The 19,355-nt window shown below is 45.6% G+C and overlaps 1 protein-coding gene across 8 annotated transcripts in view; it reads right to left on the bottom strand.

Annotated features, from left to right (window-relative positions):
• The window catches only part of TXNRD3 (thioredoxin reductase 3), a 46,001-nt gene extending 29,130 nt beyond the window's left edge, over positions 1–16,871 (bottom strand). For 6 of the 8 annotated variants that reach the window (XR_014297341.1, XR_014297342.1, XR_014297343.1 and 3 more), the window contains exons 1-5: positions 16,789–16,871; positions 4,456–4,516; positions 3,371–3,480; positions 1,036–1,140; positions 728–800 (exon numbers count right to left, since the gene is read on the bottom strand). Coding sequence is in view for 3 of the 8 variants with exons in the window: in XM_082664168.1 (XP_082520294.1) it covers positions 728–800; positions 1,036–1,140; positions 3,371–3,397 (205 nt within the window). In the remaining 5 variants the exon portion in view is untranslated. Of the gene's footprint in view, positions 1–727; positions 801–1,035; positions 1,141–3,370; positions 3,481–4,455; positions 4,517–16,788 lie in introns of those variants that run through there. The other 2 variants (XM_082664171.1, XM_082664172.1) reach the window with 2 other exon arrangements.
• Positions 16,872–19,355: the final 2,484 nt, after the last annotated feature.

The raw sequence follows: 19,355 nt of genomic DNA, 5'->3' as shown, positions 1-19,355 counted from the left end.
CCAAAGCTGGACCACGGGGGAGAACCAGCCTGCAGTGCCCAGCGGGCCTGGAGACCCCGCCGTATGCTTCCTCCTCTGCTCTTCCCGTTACCCCGATGGCCACGCCCCAGCAGAAGCCAGAGGGCACGCGGCCAATCCACCAGTTTGTGGGGAGCGCAGGGTACAGACAACGGGGATGGACCAAAGCACAGACAGAAAACACCCAGCACAAAAGCTATGCCTTCTGTGCTACAGTGAAAAGAGCGTGGACAGGCAAGCACTCTTGTCTACAGCAAAGTCCCAGGCTGGGAGCTTGCTGTGCATTGCATTAAACGGACCTGGGATGACCACACACACTAAGTCAACTAACCATCCTGCAGCCACTGGGGTCCATGATAAAATCAATGCAGAAACACAGAAAAGCATCATGGCCAACGCAGGCGAGCACCACGGGGTGCACACACCACTGCGTGACCACAACTGTGTGAAAACACCCACGCGTGTGTACAAACATTATTCTGGCAGAAGCTTTGGAATACTGGGGTCATGGAATTTTCCCCTTTTGCACAGTCTTCCTTCATTATTTTCCTATTATTCTTCCAGCGTCTCCTCTTGTTAACAATGTGATTGGAGATTTAGTTTCCTCACCCCTGAAACAGGTGGGTTATGCTCGAGACTGTTGTGAGGACTGAGGGAGACTGAGCCTACAGAGAACCACCACCGCACGATGGTGGGAAGAGCAGCTCACCCCACGATGTGCCCTGGGGCGACGGGACCACGAGGTCCAGCACCATGACTCTCCTCCCCAAAGCGGCAGCTTCCTACGAAAAAAGCCACAGATAGAGACCTTGTCATTTTCCTGACACTCCCCCGATTTCTCGCTCCCCTAAACGATGACGGTGTTTGTGATGAAACCCAGTTTTTCCCCTTCATTAAACCAGCTATTACAACAACAGAGTACACTGGAACATCATAAATGGCTTTTTTTTAAGTAGCAGAAGAAATGCTCATGGCAATCAGCAGGAAAATCATCTTCAGGTGTCATCTTCTTCATACCTGAGCACACGAAAGGCCGCCAGGGCCACCACCAATGACAATGAGGTCGTAATCATATGCTGGATCTTCCTGAAGGAGCTTCTGTAATAAACCACTCTGATGTGCCTGAGGGTTAACCAAAGGAGAGAACACAGTGTGACTTGTTTTCACACTATTTCTTTGTACCCTATGCTTAATCGGCATAAATTTCTTTTATAAAAATCTTGGAAACAGTTGACCTACAATCTTTGTAAGTTGGAACTGTCAGTTTACCTGGATGGCATTCAGCTGGGTCCAACTAGTTAGAACGGATGCCAAAGCACATATGTTTTGTTGGTTATCACCCGATAGTGAGGCATGTGTCCAATGATGGGGAGGTCATGGCCTTACATCCATGTCAGACAAGGTCATTTTGTAAGCAGCTCTTCTGCCCTTTTCCATTTGCTCGCCTCTGCTTTCCTCAGACCTTAGTTGTAAAACTGAGATCATAGGTAACATTTAAACTAGCCCCTGATTTCTGCTCTGCTGAATGCACGCAGTACCTCGCCTGACCTGTCGACTCCTTTCCTGGATTAAAAGGAGTAAGAATGAACGATTAAGTAGGTAAAGAATGACTGACTCTCTATGCCCATCGTCCCCCTTAGCAAATCTGCAGGTGGACCACGTGGGCAAGACGGCACCCAAGGGAAGCTTAGGAGAAGCCGGCAGGTCTGCACACGATGGAGAGATGACGAAGAATCCGACCTCCTGTCTCAATGATTAACTGAGATTATTTCCCCTTTTTCCCTTTAAAAACGTTCATGGCCAAGCAGAATCTTCCAAGTTGGTTTTGGGACGTGGGTCTGCCTTCTCCCCAGATGGCTGGCTTTTCTGATTAAAGCAACTTTCCTTTCTACTAACACTTGCTTGTCGGTGTTGGCTTTTGAGTGGCGAGCAGGTAGAGCTGAGTTACAGAATAACTAAGTGCAGTTAAATAGCCAAGCACCATTGTTCAAGGCCCTCTATGCTTTGTCCACCTGTGCTAGTCTTCACCTTGAGAACAATTCTCATGCATCGGCAGCAGGACGTGCACTTTGAAGCTTCTCCTGGTTTCTCGTAAACTGACCTAAATCTCGCAACTTCCTATACAACACAAACAACTTGCTTTTCCTGGTCGGGAGGCTGACCCTGCAGCACATTCTCTTGTCCACTTGGCCCTCCTGGTGGTCAGAAGAAGCTTAGATGAGGTCAGAGGCTCCACATGTGACTAAACAACAGTTCTGTCTGCGCGAAGTTGGCTGCTCAGTCCCAACACACTGGCTTTCGAGTGGGCTCATCCTGGGAGCGCAGTGGAAGTGCGGCACGACCACAGACCCAGCAGATGCCTCGTGCACGGTCCCAAAGCCGGGTGGCCTCCTGCTTCCAGATGCCTCGTGCACGGTCCCAAAGCCAGGTGGCCTCCTGCTTCCTAGGGGCCCGTAGGGAAATCCACCTCCTCAACAGCGGCTGTCCAAGGGAGAGTCTTGCAGTCTCGAAGTAGAACTGACATCTCTACAGCCCCAGACCATGCTCTGACAGCATCTTCCCAGCTAGGACTGGCAAGATCAGCAACTCCAAAGGTGTTTAGAGGCTGTAAACTATGGTACTTACCACCACGTGAGTTGGGTTATAGCTTCTAGGACACATAGAGCAGGCTGTTACTAGATAACAATGCCAATCCCAGGTTAACATACAACGTAGACAATCTTTTCTCCCGACAAAAATATAATTCTTAATTGAAATCTAAATATAAGTATTTCATCAATCACTGATTATTACCATTTGCATACATACATAAAGGCTACAAGAGCAGAATTTTAATAAAGGCAAACGACTAGTTAAAATACAGACCTCATTTAATAAATAACAATTTTGATCTGTCTCTACTTAACCGAATGATTCCTGTTCATTTCTGCATTCTAGGAATCAAACAAGCAAAGCTTTGCGAAGCTCGCAGGGTCAGCAGCCTTGGTAGGCGTTCTATGCACCCTGGACCAGAAGGTTAGTGTTGAGCTCATCTCACTAAACCTTGAGGAGGGAAGAGGCCTTGTTTCTGTCCCATCAGGAGGAAGAGAGCAGCGCCGCTGACCTGTCTGTCCTGCAACCTCACTCAAAACCTCCTCCATCTCAGCTTCTGAAGTTTGAATTCGTAGAAAAGCTAATTTCCATTAAAGCAGTCAAGATTATCTGATAACCATCCTACAGGCTTTTGATTTTACAAGCTCCAAAAGACACAAATGAATCGACTTCTAAAAACCATCTCCTCCTCCTTTTAAATATTTTTTTTAAGACAAAACTTGAACAAACAGCATTCCAGAACACACGATACTATCATTACCTGGAAAGTTCGGTCACATCCGCCCATGTGCACTTTATTCACAAAGATATTGGGCACGGTCCTCTGATTAGTGATCTCCGACAGCACCTCTTGAACACTGGCCCCATCATCTAAGGAATAAAAGATTAAATATGTAAAGCACTGCAAAGGTTCTAAGCCTCTGTGAGCTGAGCTGCAGTGTTAGGACACTCAGACACCCACGTCTGCACACCCACAGAGGTCAGCACGCCATACAACTTTATAAATGATGAGTCGACAGGGGAAAACACTCAGGTGTCCAGAAGGAGCCTTAAAGAATCAAGACCAGTCTACTGACTCCTTCTAAAATAAACACTTCTAGATTAGAATTTGATTTATGATCCAGTGAGTGGGCAGAGACAGATAAGAATCCTCTCTAAAGAGCAAACGTAAAGCACATTCCGCCTTAACAGTGGTAACTCAGAAAACACCTCCTGCAACTACATTTGAAAACGCTTTACGATCATATTCCCTGAAGGCAGAACTGGGCCATAAGTACTCCAGGCGCCCCACTCGGGATACGCGTTAGAAAAGTTTCAGAGACTCTAGAACACTTCCCTTATTAAAATGACCTGGCTAAAAGGAGGGTGAAGTCATGAAGGCTCAGATCAGGTTTCTGTTCACCATGACGTCTCCCACTCCTGCAAAACACATGCACGCGTAAAGTGCACAGATGACAGGAATTCAAAAGCATAAAGCTGACGCGTTGCCCCTCAGGGGTGATACACTCAGGAAACGGGCAGATTCACCTCATTTATCACAGCTTAATGTACTGTGCTAGAAAGTTGGCAGACACATCTGAGATGCCTGAAGGACTTCCAGCTTACCGGCTTATACATCTTCCTTCTAGTCCCTCCCCCCCTCAAATGCAAAAAACATAAACAAAAAAAATCTACACAAATTATTTTCATATACAGGTTCATTCTCTGCGGGGTTGAACGTAGATGAAATCAGCTCATCTAACCGAAAGAGACAGGAGTAAATGAAACTGAATGAGGCAAACGGAAAGAAGTCAATCTCGTTGACCTTTATTACAAACAACAATGTGTACTAATCATTCTACTTACCAACTTGATCAAGTTCCAAGATATTGCAGTCAACTCCCAGGGAAGAAAAGAGTTCTTTAACCTGCAACAAAAATGCACCTAAGGTTTACTCTCACGAAGATTAGACAGAGCTATGAAATATGGGCACAGTGACAAGGGGTGTTCACAGCAGATGTTCTTCAGCGACATAAGCTCTGGTCTATGTTCTCCCTTCTCCTCTATGCATCTTCCCAGGAAAACCTCACCCCACCTCTTTCCTTCCTTTACAATCTGCATTCTCGATTTCCAAATCAGTAACTTTTGCCCAAATCCCCTTTCTGAACTCAGGACAAGCAATATTTCTCCACCTGGCTGACCACAGGCACCTCACGTGCAGCATGCCCCAAATAAAATTCATCTGTTCCCACATCACTGTTCCTCTTTGCGTTATCTGTCGACAGTCATTAAGCCATTCAACAAACACTCAACCATCACACACCTACTATAGAGGTCACCCATTGTTCTACATACTCAAGATACAACAATGAGAAAGACACCATTCCTGCCCTCCAGCAGGGGAAACAGACAAGGAAATGGACAATTCCACCCTGTCGCCATTCGCCAGTTGCTTGAACACAAAACCCTAGGTCCTTGCTACCCAAACGGGGCACCAGCAGCGCGGGCATCGCTAGGAGTCAGACATGCGGACGCAGGCCCTGGCTGCTGATCTGCGTTTTGAGAACTCTGCAGAGCGCGGACTGTGAGTCACTGCAGTGCTTCCCTGTCCTGCAGTGCCTCCCTCCCCTCACTAACTCCTCATCCACCAGTTAATTACTAAGTCTCGACAGTCCTCTACGTGGAGCTAGGTCACCTTTCCACTTCCCCACAGTGGCTGTCCTCTGCCAGTGATACCTACCACGGGGGCTTCTCAGCTCTCTCCTAGGGGTTCTCTAAGCTGCAGCTGATGAGGTCAGCTTTCAGCAGGGCTCCAACCCTTCAACGCCCTCAGCCCTCAAGGTAAAGCCCAGGGGCTCCAATTCCAGGATGGAGGCGTGAGGAACCTGGCAGACCTGCTCCCTGGCAGACGTCCACAACGGGTGGAACTTGTTTAAAAAGAGCCATCTCGAAATTGAGGGCACACAGCAAATAAGGAAACATTTATTGAAGAAAATCTACTAGATGTCAGTAAGAGCGGGAGAGTCTGAGGCACCTGAGCCGTGACCTGCGCCTTCCCTCCTCTGCCCCCGTCAGCATGATGGAAGCTCCACTTCAGGTGAACGTGGCCAAGGGAACGGGGCTGCCTGTTCCCTGAGATCCCAGCCACCAGAAGGGTCAGGCCACCACCATTTCCCAATCTCCCCACAGCTGTGAGTGGCAGAGGCTATATTCCCAGGGAGCGTGGCCAGCAACACGGGAAAAGCTCCCTTCCTCAACCACCCCTACTAATAAATCCAAGTTTCTATCCCAGGCAAAAACGCCGGGGCCCTGATCCGCCTGGCCCCAGCCCACTGGTGGGGCAAGGCTCCAGGCTGGGAGAGGCCACCGCCTCACCAGAGCTGCTCATAAAGCAGGTTGTCCCTCCAAGACAAGGGGACGCTGTCCCCACCCCAGCTCTGGAGCAAGGGCTCAGAGACTCTGCTCAGGGCAAGAGGTAAACCACAAGATCAGAGAGCTCCGAAACTCCACCCAAAGGAACGGACTTCATTTGAAACACACTGTGGGGAAGTTCACGTCTAAAGGTGCAACTGAAACAATGGAGATTTGAGTGGTGAGCAGTTAAGGGTAGGCTGGTAGCTCCATCCTCTGTAGCCAGCTGGTTAACCAGAGAGCCAGGGAAGGACATATCGAACAACAACCCTTCTAGGGTCGGAACACACTGCAAACTTGTCTCAAAAACTACAGCTGCAAAGGGGCCCAGATTTAATTAGATCAGCAAAGGGAACAATTTACACACCAGGGCATTGTCAAAAAACAGCAGAGCAACTAACCTGCAATTAGTGGAGCCTAACACCTGGCATGACACTGACAGGGTCAGAAAATATAACACAGACGCGCAGCGAGAGCCCTGCTAAACCCCTGTTATCCCAGGGTGGCTGCGTAGACCCAGGGCTGCACCTCTGAGGAGCATGGGAGGCTCCATCTTCAGGTGGAAACAAACTGCCCCCAATAATCCAGCCACCGCACTACAAAGAAATAAACAAGCAAAAACAGCCACAGAGAAGGAGGGGTCCAGTATCTGGAGCTGCTATCATGCATTACCTAAAATGTCCTGGTTTCAACAAAAAACATTACCAGACATACAAAGAAACAGGAAAGTGGATCCACACACAGGAAGAAAAGCAGCGAGAGAACCTGCCTGAGAGGTCCCAGATGGCATGATGAACCAGCAGAGCAGCCACTGTACCTACATTCAGGGAACCAGAGAAAAGCGTGCTGCAGGAGATATGAAGGAAGGCATGATGCTAATGTCTCATCCAGCAGAAAATATCAATAAGGAGACAGAAATCATATAAAGGAACCAACTGGAAGTTATGGGAGAGTACCATAACTAAAACCAAATTCCACTATAGTATATCAACACCAGACTTGAACTGGCAGAATCAGCAAAGCTGAGGACAGATCAGTGGAGATCATGCAGCCTCAGCCACAAAGAGAAGAGATACAGAAAAAGGACAGAAGCTTAGAGAAATACGGGACCGCATTAAGCACAGTGTATGCATGGTGTGAGAACCAGTAAGAGACAGAAAGAAAAGGGCAGAAGAAACATTTGAAGAGAGACACAGAAACATCCCAAATCTGACGGAAAATTGCAATCGAAATCCAAGGAGCTAAGCGATGTCAAAGTAAGATAGCCCAACGGAGCTCTGGGGGCCGGCCAGAGACCACAGCAACCGGGGTGCTCAGTGAAGAGCGAGCATTCCGTGGTGCTTTCCATCTCCCCAGTGCTGCTCCGCACAGTAAGAGGGGAGCAGCAGCCGGGCCCCGTCGCTCTCACAACGTGGAGAGAGCAGGGAGGCCCTTGCCCCCACGTGAGGGCTGCCTGCAGGACTGGTCTCGGTGAAGCCTCACTGAGACTGAGTGAAAAGCACACATACAGACCCAGGGAAGGTGTCCAGAAAAGACCTCTGAAGTGCTTAGGCCTCCACGCTGCACTGGTGAGGGCAGGTCTGCCCTAACTCGGAGCCAGTCTGTGAAGACTGGGAGAGGTGGCCGTATTTATAATGCCAAAGTTTCAAGAAAAGATCACATGCATACAAAGAAACGGAAAAGATGAATCTCCAAAAATGTCCCTGAACACATACAGACTTCATTCTTACTAGGCAAAGACTTGAAAACAACCGTCTTAAATATGCTCAAAGAGGAAAACACAAAGAGCTAACGGAAATCAGGAAAATGATATATGAATAAAATGAAAATATCAGCAAAGAGATAAAAATAACCAAACAGAAACTCTGAAGGTGACAAAGGCAATCAATGAATTATAAAATTCACTAGATGAATTCAAGAGCAGGCTCAACCAGAGAGAAGAAAGAATCACCAAACTTCAGGACAGGCCTTTGGAAAAGATTAGGTCTGAGGAGGAGAAGGAAAGAAGAAAAATGAACACGGAGGAAGTGACTTGAGGGACACCATTACACAATATACACGTTATGGAAGCCACAGAAGAAGAAATGGGGCAGAGAGCTTATTTGAAGAAATAATGCCCCAAAACTCTCCAAATCTGAGGAAAGACATGAATATACACATACAAGAAGCTCAAAAAAACCCAAGAAGGGGACTTCCCTGGCCGCATCGTGGTTAAGAATCCACCTGCCAATGCAAGGGACACAGGTTTGATCCCTGGTCCAGGAAGATCCCACATGCCGTGGAGCAACTAAGCCCGTGTGCCACAACTACTGAGCCTGCAAACCACAACTACTGAGCCCACGTCCCACAACTACTGAAGCCCGAGTGCCTAGAGCCCGTGCTCCACAACAAGAGAAGCCACCACAGTGAGAAGCCTGTGCACCACAACAAGAGTAGCCCCTGCTCACTGCAACTAGAGAAAGTCCACGCACAGCAATGAAGGCCCAACGCAGCCAAAAATAAATAAATAAATAAAATAAATTTTAAGAAGCCCCAAGAAGGATAAACACAAAAAGACTCACACCAAGACGCATTACAATCAAAACGTCAAAAACCAAAGACAAAGAGAGAATCTTGAAAGTAGCAAGAGAACAGCAGCTCGTCACCTACAAGTGATCCACATTAAGGTTGTAAGTGGATTTCTCAGTAGAAACCTCATAGGCCAGAGAGAGCTGGACAATATATTTAAAGTTCTGAAAGAAAAAAACCAAAAACAAAAAAAACAACTATCAACCAAGAATTCTATATCTGGCCAAAAAACAAACAAAAAAAGTCCTTCAAAAATGAGGGAGAAGCTAAGATTTTCTCAGATAAACAAAAGTTGAGGGAGTACATTAATACTAGACCTGTCTGGCAAGAAATGCTATAGGCAGCCCTTCAAGTTGAAATGAAAGCATGCTAGACAGGAATGCAAAGCCATATGAAAATACAAAGTTCTCACATAAAGGTAAACATATACAGACCAGTATTACTGTAATTTTAGCTTATAATTACATTTTTTACTCTTCTATTGGATTTAAAAGACGTAAGTCAGAAAACAACTGTAAGTCTATGGATACACAATACATAAAGATGTAATCTGTGACGTAACATGAAGGGATGAAGGGGGAGGGGTCAGAACTATAAAGGAGTAAAGTTTTTGTATGTGATGGAAGTTAAACTGCTATCAGTTTAAAATAGATTATATATTTAGGATGGTATACGTAATTCCAATGGTAACCACAAAAATATCTACAAAATATACACAAGGGAAACAAGAAGAGAGTCAAAAAGTATCATTACAAAAAATCAACTGAACATAAACGAAGACAGTAAGAGAGGAAATGAGGGTCCCAAACTACAAGCTATGCAGAAAACAAATACCAAAATGGCAAAAGCAAGTCCTTCCCTAACAATAATTACTTTAAATGTAAATGGATTAAACTCCCCAAACAACAGACATAGACTGACAGAATGGACAAAAAGACAGGATCCAACATTATGCTGTCTAGAAGAGACTCACTTTAGAGCTAAGGACACACATAGGCTGAAACTGAAAGGATGGAAAACACTTGCCAAGCAGATAGTAACCAAAAGAGAGCTGGAATGTTTATACTAATATAAAACAAAATAGACCTTATGCCAAAACTGGTATAAGAGACTAAAAAGGACATTATATAGTTTATTATTATTATTATTATATATATATTTTTGGGCTGCATTGGGTCTTTGTTGCTGCACACGTGCTTTCTCTAGCTGCGGTGAGTAGGGGCTACTCTTCATTGTGGTGCGTGGGCTTCTCATTGTGGTGGCTTCTCTTGTTGCAGAGCATAGGCTCTAGGCACATGGACCTCAGTAGTTGCAGCACACAGGCTCAGTAGTTGTAGCACATGGGCCCTAGAGCATGAAGGCTCAGTAGTTGAGGCATGCGAACTCTAGCTTGCACAGGCTTCAGTAGTCGTGGCACGTGGGCTCAGTAGTTGTGGCTCATGGGCTCTAGAGCACAGGCTTGAGAGTTGTGGCAGAGGGGTTTAGTTGCGCCACAGCATGTGGGATCTACCCAGCCCACGGATCAAACCCATGTCCCCTGCATTGGCAGGCAGATTCTTAACCACTGCACCACCAGGGAAGTCCAAAAAGCACATTATATGTTAAAAGGACATTGTATGTCAATTTACCAAGAAGACATAACAATCATAAAAATATATCCACCAAACCTCAGAGCTTCTAAATATATGAAGCAAACACTAACCAAACTGAAGAAAGAAACTGATAGAACTAAATTATAGTAGAAGACTTTAATGTTCCACTTCCAAAAATGGATAGAACAACCAGATAGAAGACCAGTTAGGAAACAGAGGGCTGAAAGAACACAATAGACCAATTGGACCTAACAGACACATTACATAACACTCCACCCAAAAAGCGTAGAATACACATTCTTCTCAAGTACACATGGAACATTCTCCATGATACATCAGAGCCAAGGTCACAAAAGAAGTCTTCACAAAAAGATTAAAATATATAAAGTATCTTTTCTTATCACAGTAGAATGAAACTAGAAATCAGAACACAAGGAAAACTAGAAAATTCGCAAATATGTGGAAATTAAACATCACACTCTTAAACAATAAGTCAAAGAAGAAGTCACAAGGGAAATCATAGAATATCTTGACAAGTGAAAATGAGAACACAACATACCAAACCTTATGGGATGCAGTGAAAGTAGTGATAAGAGAAAAACTTACAGCTATAGGTGTTTACATTAAAAGAGAAGAAAGACCTTAAATCAACAACCTAACTTTACACCTTAACCAGAAAAAGAACAAACTAAACTCAAAGCTAGCAAAAGAGAGGAAATAAGAGCAGAGATAAACAAAACATAGAAAAACAATATAGAAAATTAACAAAACCAAGAGTTGGTTCTTTGAAAAGATCTACAAAATCGACATACCTTTAGCTAGATTGACTAAGAAAAAAATAGAGAAGACTTAAACAACTAAGATCAGAAATGAAAGAGGCAACATTACTACTGTTTCTACAGAAATATTACAAGACAGTACTCTGAACACTCTAACACTAAGAAATTGGATAACCTAGATAAAACTGATAAATTCCTAGAAACATGGAACCTACTAAGACTGGATCATGAATAAGTAGAAAAGGTGAATACACCTGTAACTAGTAAGGAGACTCAATCAGTAATCAAAAGCCTCCCAATGAAGAAAAGCCCAGGACCAGATGGCTTCACTGGTGAATTCTACTGAACATATAAAGAAGAGTGAACACCAATCCTCCTCAAACTCTCCCAAAAATTTGAAGAGGGAACACTTCCAAATTCATTCTATGAGACTACCATTGCCCTGATACCAAAGCCAAAAACATCACAAGAAAACAATGGACCAATATCCCTCATAAATATTGACTGAAAAATCCTCGACAAAATAAATACTAGCAATAGGAATTCAACAGAGTATTAAAACTATTATACACTATGATCAAGTGGGATTTATTCCTAGAATGCAAGGATGGTTCAGCATACAAACATAGATTAATGTAGTACACACCACGTTAACAGAATGAAGAGAAAAAAACCCACATGATCATTTCAATGGATGCAGAAAAAGCGTTTAAGAAAATTCAACACCCTTTCATGATAAAAACACTCAAAAGACTAAGAATAGAAAGAAATTACCTCAGCATAATAAAGGCCATATAAAAAAGACTACAGCTAACGTCAGACTTGATGGAAAAAGACTGAAAGCATTTCCACTAAGATCAGAAACAAGACAAGGATGCCCACTTCCGCCATTTCTACTCAATATAGTACTGGAAGTCCTAGCTAGAAAAATAAGGCAAAAAATAAAAGTAATAAAGGGCAACCAAACTGGAAAAAAAAAATAAAATTATCTCTGTTCACTGACAAAATGATCTTATATGTATAAATTCCTAAAGATTGTACAAAATACTGTTATAACTAATAAAAAATTTAGGAAAGTTTAGGATACAAAATCAACACACAAAAATCAGCTATTTTTCTATATACTAATAATGAATAATCCAAAAAAAGAAATTTAAAAAATAATTCCACTTAAAATATTATGAAGAAGAACATTTAGGAATAAACTTAATTAGGAGGCAAAGACTTGTGCACTAAAAACTACAACACACTGCTGAAACAATTAAAGAAGATACCAATAACTGGAAAGAAATCCTATGTTCACAGATTAGAAGACTTAATGTTGTTAAGGTTTCAATACTACCCACCCAAAGTGATCTAATCTCTATCAAAATCCCAACAGTGATTTTTGCAGAAATAGAAAAATCCATCCTAAAATTCATATAGAATCTCAAAAGAGCCCTGAATAGCTGAAAAATTCTTGATAAAGAAGAACAAAGTTGGAGGTCTCACATTACCTGATTTCAAAAATTGCTGCAAAGCTACAGTAACCAAAACAGTGCAGTACTGGCATAAAGACAGGCATGAAGAGCAGCAGAAGAAAATACACAGCCAAGAAATAAAGCCTCACATATAAGGTCAAATAACTTTTGGCAATGGTGTCAAGACCATTCAATGGGGAAATACAATCTTTTCAATAAACGGAGCTGAGAAAACTGGATATCCATATGCAAAAGAATGAAGTTGGACCCTTACCTAACACCATATATAAAAGTCGACTAAAAATGGATTAAAGACTTAAATGTAAGAGCTAAAACTATAAAACTCCTAGAAGAAAACATAGGACAAAAGCTCTATGGCATTGGATTTGGTGGTATTTTGCATATGACACCAAAGGAATAGGCAGCAAAAGAAAACAGAGAAATTGGACCTCATGAAAGTTAAAAATTTTGTGCATTAAAGGACACTATCAACTGAGTAAAGAGGCAACTCCAGAATTGGAGACATATTTCAAATCACATATCTGATAAGGGATTAACATATAAAATATATAGAGAACTAGGGGCTTCCCCGGTGGCGCAGTGGTTGAGAGTCCACCTGCTGATGCAGGGGACATGGGTTCGTGCCCCGGTCTGGGAGGATCCCGCATGCCACGGAGCGGCTGGGCCTGTGAGCCATGGCTGCTGAGCCTGCGAGTCCAGAGCCTGTGCCCCGCAATGGGAGAGGCCACAGCAGTGAGAGGCCCACGTACCGCAAAAAAAAAAAAAAAAAAATATATATATATATATATATATATATGGAGAGAGAGAGAGAGAGAGAGAGAAAGAGAGAGAACTAAAACTAAACAAACAAGAAAAACCCCAATTTAAAAATTGATCAAGTACTTGAATAGACAGTTCTCCAAAAGAGATACTGTCCGTTAATAAATGGTCAATAATCATGTGAAAAGATATTCAACATCATTAATCATTAGAGAAATGCAAATCAAACCACAATGAGATATCACTTCACACCCATTAGGATAACTTTTATCAAAACAAAAACAGTATAAAAAACAGAAAATAACAAGTGTTGGCCAGGATGTGGAGAAACCGGAACCTTTGTGCACTGCTGGTGGGAATTTAAAATAGTATGGCCCCTATGGAAAACAATATGGTGATTCCTCAAAAAATTAAAAATATACAGAAATACCATATGAGCCAGCAATTCCCCCTCTGGGTATAAGCCCAAAAGAATTGAAAAGAGACCCAAACAGATATTTGTACACCCATGTTCACAGCAGCAATAGCCAAAAGGTGGAAGTGACCCAATTGTTCATTGATGGATGAATGGATAAAGAAACTATGGTCTATACAGACAGTGGAATAGTATTCAGCCTCAAAAAGGAAGGGAACTGTGACCCATACTACAATAGCCAGTCAGAAAACGACAAATACTGTACGATTCCGTTTATATGAGGTCCCTAGAGGCGTCAGATTCCTAAGACAGGAAGCAGATGGTGGGGCCAGGGGCTGGGGAGGGATGGGGTGTTAGTTTAATGGGACAGAGTGTCAGCTGGGGAAGATGAGAAAAGTCCTGTGGTTGGCTGGGGGTGATGGCTGCACAGCGATGTGCATGTGCCTGACGCCACCGAACTTAAAATGGTTACAACGGTAAACCTTACGTTACCTGTATGTTACTACAGAACAAAAAAGCTAACCAATGGAAGTATACATTTTAATCCACAGATGTAGGAATTAAGGGTTGGGGAAAACGTGGCTTACAGTTAATGTGGGGAAGGGGCTAAAAAATGAGGGCGTGTTTTTCACTATTTCCTTTGGGCCATGGTCTCGCCTGTGGCTCACAGGAAGTTCCCGCCTGGTCAGGTGCCTGCACGTTCAGCCCACCCTCACACTGTTGCCAGATTCCAGGTCACAGGTCAGACCCTTTCACTCCTCACAAGTCTGACATCGTGAAGTCCACACTTACTACCACGCATTTTTAGATATCAATACTGCTGAGAAACTGAAGTTCGGCCATTTGCCACTTTACTCTCCTGACTCCCTTTCATACACCCTGTGTTCAGCCCCACTATTTTCATGGCCTCATCTCCTACCTTTGCTTATAGGAACTCCTCAGCTAGATGCTATTCCTTGCCTACATCCACCTGATCCCTCAAGGACCAGCTTAAACATCACGTCCTTAATTTTTCTGATCCCCACAGAAGCAGCTGTTTTTGCCTCTCATTCCCACAGCACCTGTCTCGCACACGTGTTTCTTTGGGTACCTGAGAAGTGGCTGATTACAGCTCCATTAGACCACGAGTTCTTGGGAGGCAAGGCCACAGTTTATTCATTTCTGCAGCGCAAAACACTAAGCACCCAGTTACACTTGCTGAATGACATTAGCGGCCCAATAAAGGAACAAACCTCTCTACCTGACTCTGCACAGGTAGGGATGTGGAATACGGTGTCCAGTCTGGGTGACACATTTAAGCGGTTCATGGTCAAACTACTGCACAATCCATTTAGTGAAGGGTCACATGTAAAGACAAATGACATAAACGCATGAGAAGCTTGGCCAGGAAAGAAAAACACTCAGGGAAAATACTGAAACATCTACCATCCAAGTAGAAGCCAGACTCTTAACTCTGTGCGCTGGAGCGACAATCACCTCCAAAAGCGAGCAAACGTTTCAGGGAGACATTCTGTGCACTGGAGCGACAATCACCTCCAAAAGTGAGCAAATGTTTCAGGGAGACAGATTTGGGCTCAATTGTTTAAAAACTCCAGTAAACAGAGCTGTCCAATTACGTAACAGGACTCAAAGTAGTGGCCACGTTGTTGGAAGGGGTGACGCACACAGAACAGAAAATCATCTGTCCCAAGATTTTCTGTGCCAGCAAAGGTTTGACCAGAACAATCTAAGGCTGTTTATTCACTCAACTCACTTACCTGCCTCCTACTACTCTAGGCCCCAGTGACACAGCAGTGGCCAGGCACAGTTCTGACTGCTTGGCCCTTTTATAAGCTCCAAAGGACTCTTAAATACGTAGAGAAAGAAGACAGAGGCTAGAAAGAGACCAACACATATGTGAGAACCTGATAGGTGATGAGTGAGCATTCAAACCACCGTGGAAAGAATGGACTCTCCAAAACATGAAGCAGGGACAACTGACAAGTTATAAAGGAAAAAAAGAACTGGATCCCCACACGTCCTCAGCTTCACGTCCAGGTGGAATTAAAGAAGCGGGGTGTGAACAGCACACTCTAAAACTTTCAGGAGCTAATGCAGGAGAGTATCTTTATGACCTCAGAGTAGAAACAGGTTTCTTAAATAAGACACAAAAAGCACAAACCAGAAAAGAAAAAGAGTGATAGTCAACCATGTTAAACTTCCAAACTTCAGTTAACCAAAAGACCCCGGAAAGAGAGCAAAAAGAAAAGCCAAATCTGGGTGATTTTCCAATACATATCACCAGACGACTAGTATCCAAAATACATAAAGAACGCCTACAAATCAGTAACAATAAATAAATAAAACAACCTAACAGAGAACTAAGCAAAATACCTGAACGCTTGGCAGAAGAGGAAACTCAAATGACCCGTGAACACATGAAAAGATGTTCAGCGTTAGCATTTAAATGCAAAGCTAAAGCCACAATGAAATACCATCTCATAAACGCCAGAATCCAATAATAAAATACATCAACTGCTGGCAAGGATGCAGAGTAATGGGAACTGTTAATACCCTGCCAGTGGCAGGGCAAGTGGTAAGACCACGCGGGAAAACATTCTGGTATCACCTCGTTAGGGAAGAAATCATGCTTCCTCTGTGGGCCAGCCGTTCAGCTTCAAAATGCCTGCTCTAAAATAGCGAGTCTTGTGTACGTGCACCGGGCCATACGGCAAGAATAGGCATAACCACGTTGTATTGAAGAGCAAAATACTAGAAACAGCAGAACTGATACACTGTGGTTATGAGTCATCCTAGGGAAGAGTCCAGTAATGAAAATTAACAAACCCCAGTTACGGGTACTAACATGCATCAATCTCTAAAACATAACTGTTGAAGGAAAAAAGTGCAGAATACAAATGCATGATTCTACTTCACATAAAGTACCAAAACAAGCCCAAAGGCACAAAGTACGGTTTAATGATACATATGTTTGGCGGCAAAACTGTAAGGAAAAGCAAGGAATTCTGGCTAGTGGTCACCCTGGTGGGGGGGGCGGGGGGTGGTATATGAACCAGGGGGCTCAGGAGGCTCCTGCCAGAGTGTGGTCTTCCTAGAGACACTGGAAGGTGCACGTGCGGGATACACGTTTGCCTGAACAACGTATAAGTCAATGGAAATCTGAAAATAAGACTGAAAATCATAATTTCACGCACCTATCCCAACAGTTTATGCTTGTGCATCTTCCGCGTATTATTTTGACTCTCAGTAACGTGAAGTACAGCTCAAATATGCAAGGTGCCGTCATACAGATGGGTCTGGCTTCCAGAGGCTCACTGCTCAAACTCACAACACAGGTGCAGTGAGGGGCCGCGTGCAGTCCGGCCCACACTGCCGCTGAGGCGCCAAGAGCACCAGGGGCACGCGGTCGGGACGGGACCAGTGCCGGCCTCTCCCCGCTGCTCTCCTCCCAGGACAGGACCCGTGAGACCTTTTCCCTCCGGATCCCCCGCCCACGTCCACCAGGCTGGCGGCCAGGGCAGGACAGCGGCTCTCGCCCGCAGGCCCGTCCGGAGGCTGAAGGCAGGACCGCGTGTCCCAGCCGAGGACGGCGGGGCCGGTGTAGCCTTCCGGACCGGGTCCGCGGGCGAGGGCGGAACGGACGGGCCCGAGGCCCGGGGAGCGGGCGGACACGGACCAGCGGACCCGGGCAGGGGTGGGGGGCCGCGGAGGCGACGGACCAGTGGGCCCGGAAGCCCCCGCCCGCCTACCCGCGCACTGTGCGGACAGTAGCTCTTGCTGAAGATGACCACTCGGTGGCCCTCGATGAGGCCCAGCAGGCGACGCCGAAGCTCCTCGCGGGCCGCGGAAGACAGGCGGCTGGTCCCGGGGGTGGACAGGCGGGCCCGGCGCCCGGGCGGCGACCGCGGCACGGATACGCCGCGGACATTGCCCAGTCGGCGGTCGGGGGCGGCGCCGCTCGCCGGTCCCGGGGACGTCTGCGCCCGCGAGGGCGGCGGCGGCTGCGGCGGCGGCTGCGCCAGGGCCGCGGTGTCACTCCCGGCTGGGCCGGGCCTGCCCGAAGAGGAGACACCTGCTCTGGGAGAGCGGACGGAGGTTAAGCAAGGACCCCGAGTGCCGCCCACGCCCTGCAACGGCCGCTCGCCCCGCCCCGGCTCCGCCTCGCCCCGCCCCGGATCAGCCCCGCCCCGGATCAGCCCCGCCCCCGGCGCATGCGAACTAGGTCTCTGCCCGGGCTCTGTGGGAACTCGCCTGCCCTTCGCAAAGGGGCGGGTGCCAAGCTGTATGGTCTAGTTATCCCAACGTTGGTATGCGCACCGCGGGAGCGCCCAGTCTCCGTGTGATCTCCCAGGGGCGACCCCTGTGGAGGACTTACTTCCACTCTTACTTCCACTCCACAAACCCCTTTAGGCCACCTTAAAAATAGATATATGGTCTTCAGTGAGGATGGATGTCTCAGTCTTTGGAAAGAGTGAATAGATAAAACCATCTTTAGGAAAAACGGCTATTTTTTTAAAGCTTATATCCAGCAAAGTAAATAAAAATACTACTGTGATTCTTATCGCTACGAAGTTTTTAAAGGAATTTCCTAGGTCGCTACCCCTCAGTGCCTACTGCATAGAATTCTGGAGGCACTCCTAATAAAGGGACCCTGAAGTCATCTGTGCCAGAACAGGAATCCTGTATCCATCATTTGGGTGGCTGGGTGGGGGATCTCAGGGCTAACTTGCTCACCATGACTTACAGCACCCTGCGGCCGTAGGGTGAATGTGTTAAACCCCAATAAAGAGAGACATTCAACCACAAGACCAGCAGGCGTGGCCTGGTCCCTCTCAGGGGTCATCTCCTGACACCTTGTGGTTCACGGTGCTTCAGCCACACTGGCTTTCTCCCTGTGCCTCAGTTATGTCAAACACAGTCCCGCATTAGGGTCTTTGCATTTTCTGTTTACTCAGCCTAGATGTCCTCCCTCATCCAGGCAAATCTAGCTTTTTCTAGGGGACAGTATGAGAGGGAGATGCCTGAGGTCATTTCTCAGGCAGGCCGAGGTCAGTCCAGGTCTCCTGCTGACCATTCACTCACAGCCCCTTGCACGTTCCTTTCTAAGTATCACCCACCTTACTGTGGAATTGGCTTTATGGCTACAAATATGATAGTAAGAAGGAGAAAGGGCTGCCCACAGCTTCAACTTAGGTTTATTGTCCTCAACACCCTTGTGCCACATTTGTTATGTACTTGGTCCTGAGGATGCCTCTAACCTTAGTTTTCAAAGTTTAAGAGTTTCACAGTCAGGCCTCCTTAAGATTAACCATCCCGTCCCCTTCCCGTCCTCGGCCTCCAGTCCTCTCCTTGGCCAGAGGCTGGGTCATTGAGAGAAAGGATAACACATTTCTTTCTGCTTCCCTGCTTCCTGGGTTTTCCTTTGTATCCTGTTCATGGCCTTACATCTAGTTGATCCATCAAAGCTTCACTGGTGGGCCTTTCAGAACTATGACACTGTTTTTAGGAAACTGTATTTTAATTAAGCTCTGAAAAAGCACAGGCTCTGAAGCCAGACAGCCTTGCTCAGAATCCCAGCCCCACTGCTTCCTAGTCAGAGGTCCGAGACAACAGTCATAGGATGAGACTAATACCAATTCCTACCTCAAAGGGTTGATGTGAATTTACAAGAGTCAAGACACATAAAGTGCTTAAGACAGCATCTGGCACCTGGTGAGCACACAATCAGTACATGTGTGAAGTTTCATTATTTACTCCTCCC

The sequence above is a fragment of the Grampus griseus genome (assembly GCF_964374135.1).
Source record: "Grampus griseus genome assembly, chromosome: 10".
In the NCBI taxonomy this organism is placed as follows: domain Eukaryota; kingdom Metazoa; phylum Chordata; class Mammalia; order Artiodactyla; family Delphinidae; genus Grampus; species Grampus griseus.
The sequence above is the reverse complement of the archived record's forward strand: the minus strand, read 5'-3'. Positions and strand labels throughout refer to the sequence as shown.